Source organism: Vicia villosa, linkage group LG4 (assembly GCF_029867415.1).
Source record: "Vicia villosa cultivar HV-30 ecotype Madison, WI linkage group LG4, Vvil1.0, whole genome shotgun sequence".
In the NCBI taxonomy this organism is placed as follows: domain Eukaryota; kingdom Viridiplantae; phylum Streptophyta; class Magnoliopsida; order Fabales; family Fabaceae; genus Vicia; species Vicia villosa.
In genome coordinates, this window is record NC_081183.1 from 110260640 (window position 1) to 110265948 (window position 5309).

The 5309-nt window shown below is 33.7% G+C and overlaps 1 protein-coding gene across 2 annotated transcripts; it reads right to left on the reverse strand.

Annotated features, from left to right (window-relative positions):
* Nucleotides 1-3843: 3843 nt before the first annotated feature.
* Nucleotides 3844-5309, reverse strand: LOC131599471 (uncharacterized). Of its 2 annotated transcripts, none has more exons than XM_058871808.1 (3): nt 4886-5309; nt 4326-4451; nt 3844-4214 (listed from the first exon to the last, which is right to left on the reverse strand). In XM_058871808.1, exons 2-3 carry the CDS (start codon nt 4414-4416, stop codon nt 3952-3954), a joined length of 354 nt encoding a protein of 117 aa, XP_058727791.1. In that variant the 5' UTR covers nt 4417-4451; nt 4886-5309; the 3' UTR covers nt 3844-3951. The 2 variants fall into 2 exon arrangements, with proteins under 2 accessions (XP_058727791.1, XP_058727792.1); XM_058871809.1 differs by lacking the exon at nt 4886-5309 and adding an exon at nt 4544-4835.

Below are 5309 nucleotides of genomic sequence, written 5' to 3' on the forward strand. Positions count from 1 at the left end.
AGGACTGGTTGACGAATGGATGTAACCTGTAAATCACGAAACAGATGTAACAGCCACTGTAACTCGCAAGTAGCTGGGGAGAGAGCTCTATACTCTGCATCAGACGATGATTGGGAGATGATTTGTTGTTTCTTGGCACGCCATGAAATCAAAGAGGAGCCAAGAAAAAACAATAGCAAGAGAGGGATTTGCAGGAGTCTATGCAGCCTGCGCAGTCAAAGTCGGAATATCCTAGAAGTTGTATCTCAGACGTTCTAGGAAAGAGGAGACCTGTTCCAGGATTATGTTTGAGATACCTGATCACTCTACACGCAACATTGTAGTGAGACATGGTAGGAGCATGGAGGGATTGGCTGAGTGGCAAAAGTAATATCTGGTCGAGTGGTGTTGAGATATAATAAACGACCAATCAACCTTCTGTAAACAGCTATGTCTTCATAAGGTTTATCATTGTCTTGATGAAGCTTGATGGAGGGATCAAGAGGAGTGGCAGCTGGTTTGGAGCCTAACAAACCAGAATCTTGAAGAAGATCAAGGCAATATTTTCTCTAGGATATATATGACCAGTTTCAAGTGAGCAACCTCTAAGCCCAAGAAATACTGTAAGTACAAAGTGCGCCTAAGAGGGAGGGGTGAATTAGGTACTTTATAATTTTTCCGGTTTTATGGTGTAAAGGTGATTATTTTTCTGGTTTATGGTGATGTTACTAAAAGATGTAAAGTGCAGAAAAATAAACGACACAAGGATATATCCTGGTTCCCCTCACAAACCGAGAGTACTTCAGTCCCCTTACGTAGTAAGAGATTTTAATATTGTTGGTATCTTGTACAAGCCTAACCAAACACCAAGAAGAATCCTCTTGGACCAAGAAAAATCCTCTTGGATTTTTCACTAAGACCACTTATGAGAACAATCCTCTCAAAGTGTCTAACTTATTTCCAACAATCCTGGATAACAAGAATACAACAAGTATTCGATTTTGTATAAGAGTTTGAATAGTAGAACAATGTATCAATCACTTGATTGATCTTCCCTTCCAATGACAATATTTCACAATTCTTAAAGTAATAGATTGCTCAAGTATTTTCTAGTTTGGATGATATGAAAGTGTGTAGGAAATATCTTGAAAATGATTGAAGAATAACAATGTGAAATTCTGAAAATTTCTAAGAGTTTTTTTTATTGGAAGAGGTGAAGAATGAATTTGAAATTTTGAGTATATATAGATGTTCATAACACCCCTTGAAATATCATAAGTTTCTGTAGATTTTGAATGTTTAAAGTACTCTTTCTACCCTTCCTTGTAATGTACTGGGAGGAAAACGACAGTCGAATCTTCATTATCACTTGAGTCTTCATAACTTGAGGAATCACGATCACTCCCCAATACCACATATGCTCTCCTGGACTTGCTGGAGTTTTTGCGTTGACCCTTATCATTTTCCTTGTCAAGAAATGGATTTTCGGCTTGTAATGGTTGGCTTTTCCACAATTATAACACAATGGTTTTGATCTTCCTCTCTTGTTCTCATTCTCCTTTGAGGATGTAGATTGCCTTCATAACTTGCTAATATTTTTGTCAAATATTTTTATCCATTTCGTTTAATATATTTATTATATCTTTTCAAAAAGAGAAACATCTCTTCATCATTTGATTTTTCATTGTCGTTTGTTTCACGATCACCTTGCTCACTTGTTGAGGACCTTGATTTAGAAGTCTTTAGAGAAATGGACTTCTTTTCCAACTCTTTATCCTTGTATTTCTCTTTTTTAAACTTCTTTTCATGCTTTTTCTCATGTTTTTCTAAGCAATTGAGTTCTTGCTCATGTTAATCAAGCTTTCCAAACAATGTAGTGAGGTCAAGGACTTCTTTTCCAAATCCTCTTACAATCAAAGTGATTACAAGAATATCAACAACTCAACTATTATCAAAACAATTTCTAGAATTTTTCTACGAATCAATTGCTCACTCAATTTGTTAAGCAATTAGATAATGAAAATTTAAGTGCAAGAGAAATAAAGAGATTGAGAGAGGGGGCACATGGAGTTTGCTCAGGCAATTCACCGATCGTTCTCTCTATGACTACGTTTTTCCTCAATTCCAATTTCGAATTGAGATATCAATCTTACTATGCAAAAAATTATTTACAAGAGATATCAAGCAATCCAACCCTACAAATCTTATGTTTGATGTTGATCATTGCACTTTTCTTCCCTTTATCTGAGTTTGATCAAGTCACCCAACAAACACCAATTGATTCACCGTCTCGCTCTACTCCTTTGCAAGAAACCGCAGTTCTTCAAGGTCTTAAATCGGTCGAATCCAAATTGTGAGTTGTTGTTGTTGTCCCAAGATTACCAATTAATTCACCGTATCACAATTCTCCTTTGCAAGAACTATCTATTCTTCAAAGCTCTTCACTCGATCAAATCTAATTGCGTAAATCTTGTCGAAATACCCAAATCCACACTTTGATCTTGGAGTAAAAACCATCAATGTTTTTAGTTTTGATGATGAAACCCTCTATGATTCTCAATCCAACCTTAGGTTACAACCAACCTAAATTGAACCTTATCAACAAAGTCTGAATGACATCCAAACAATGAATGATTATGTGTACTTTGTTTGTGTGTATGCATAGAGGTTGAAGATGATGAGCAATCTTAGTATGTGTGAATGCAAGAGTGCACACATATACTTAGAAACATCGTTCAATATACAGAAAAGTTAAATCAATCATAGTTTTGACATCATCCAAAACATCTAAAAAGACAAATCTTTTCACAATATTAACATCAATTATTAATTTTTTTAATTATTACGCTTATAATTTAATATTATCCTTAATTCAAAAACAATAAAATAAAAAGTAATGGAAAGGTTTGAATTTATTTAATTAAATTATTTAAAATTAATAACATACAATTAAAAGTCTAATAAAAGTCTAACGTAAAGATAATCATAAGTATGTGTATCGACACGAAACACGTAAAATTAAAAAAATATATATAAATAAATTTCTTTGTCAAAAATTATTTTAAATTATAATTAAGGTAATGTTAATAGAAAATTTTAAGAAATGTATAAATGGAGTGCTTGTGCTTAATTTAGAAGCTTTATGTTGAAAATTGAATATTTATTTGGTTAAAATTTTATAATTAATTAATAAATTAATTTTATCAGCCCAAACATTCTATTTATGATTTTTTTAACATTATTTTGTTAAATAACTAATAATTCCAACATATATAATTCACTACTTTAAATAACACATAAATGTTGTTTTTAAGGAATAATTTGTTTTCAGTACAAAGTAAAAATTGAACAAAAAAAGACAACTCTCAAGTAAATTTATGTAGAAATTTAATTCAAAGTCTAACGTAAAAATAATCAATCATATCAAAAGTAGAATTTTAATTTTTTTATCTAATCAAATTATCCCCACACGAGGAACAAATAAAAAATGGATAGGTTGAAATTCAAACCTAATAAAGACCACAAAACAAATCATTCAAATATAGTTTGGTATATGAATCACTATTCACGTGCATGTAATAAATATGTCTCCTAATTTCTTTATTGGGCTAAACTGGGCATGTAACGTACATGGTATGCTTCACACAAAAAAATGAAAAGAGTAGTTTTATGATCTGGATTCACTGGTCTACTTTTCTTATTCCACTTTTGATATGATTGATTATCTTTACCTTATTAATTACTAATAGTTCTTCACAATATGCTTCAACATCCACCTTTGACGTATATTATTGTTCTTTATATTTATGTTGCAAAATTTAAACAAAATTATAATTTTTTAATGACATGCATTTCTGTTAAATATAGTTTAATAAATAATTTCTTCATTCGATAATTCATGATGGATAAATATTTAATACATGGTGATAATAGAAAAACTTAGAATTCTAATAATAATGATAAATATCCAAGTCAAGTTTCATCCATTCCATTCCTCTGAGTGTTTGCATTGGCAGTGCAACTTCCAACCACTATCTCATCAGTAGCAGCAAGTGGTGGTGGAGATGATTTAAAATACACACAAAAGAGCACTCCCACACATATAGCGAAAAGTGCAAGTCCAGCCACTACTGAGAAAGCTATCAGCGACTCTGGAATAGGTTTTTTAAGGTCCCGGCTAGGGCCGGTTGTGACCGGAGGAAACATAGCTTGATGAGGTGCAGTCAAGAAAGGGTCTAGTAAATAAAATAAAACTTAATTACTTTCAGAATTTTTCAGAATTAGAAAGAACAAAATAAACACATTTTCAGAATTAGAAAAAAAATATATACGGATTAATTAGTTACCTGGTGGTGGAGGCGGGTGAGTAGCAATGGCGGCGGAGACAAACAAAAATACCACAAATATTGTAGGAAATGTTTTGAGTGTCACTGCCATTGTTGAGTGAAAATCCGAGCTGCTTCAAGCAATGACTGCATCAAATCCAACAATATAATATTATAATCAAATAAGTTATAGAGGGAGACCACAATATAACTCTAGCAACAATCAGCCACTGACACACACGCTAACATATACAGAACAATATTATAACACAGACGCCAGAGCCCTAGCTCCGGTCGTCTTCCACGGCTAACTCTTCGCCGGCGATAAATCACGAATGCCCAGAAACTCATAAAGATAACATCTTCCGACTCTTCTTTTAATGCCTATTCTGGATCTAATCCCTATTTCTTCTTAAGATGCATTAATCCCTGAGAACAAGAGCCCTACATCTTGCCCGGCGAAACGAAATTCGTGAAACTAGCAATAACCAAACGTGAATCATAACGCACATGAACGTACGAACAACCAAGCAAGCGAATGACTTATAAACGGAGTAAAATGAGAAGTTTGGTGCTCTTACCTGTGTGAATCTTGGAGCAGAAATTTAGAAAACTCTACACCGCTTCCTTGAATCTTGCTAATCAATGTTGAACAACTATAGAGTGGATATGGATCTTTGAGACTTGAATGCTGAGACTTTTTTATGGCGAAACCGTAGCAAAAGTGAAATGATGATGATGATGATGGTGATCATGGTGACCGTGTGGTGAGAAAGGAATCAGCTATTGCAACTACACCACACCCTATGCCATACACACACTTATATAAACTCTAGCCATTCACTCTTAACACACACACACACACTCATTGTTCTCAGTTCTCGTTTTTTTCTCTCTACTCTTTCTCTCTTCATTCATCTCCAAAAGTTTGTTACGTTTTGTAACAAACTCTTCCACCATCAATCTTCACTTTCCACCTTCATCCTCTTCCCTCAACTGTGCTTC

Bases quoted from the DNA above. Each gene is read 5' to 3' on its own strand.
- LOC131599471 (XM_058871808.1), bottom strand. From the start codon at position 4,416: ATGGCAGTGACACTCAAAACATTTCCTACAATATTTGTGGTATTTTTG. The intron at 4,215-4,325 runs GTAACTAATTAA...TTTATTTACTAG, and splicing joins TCACCCGCCTCCACCACCAG to ACCCTTTCTTGACTGCACCT.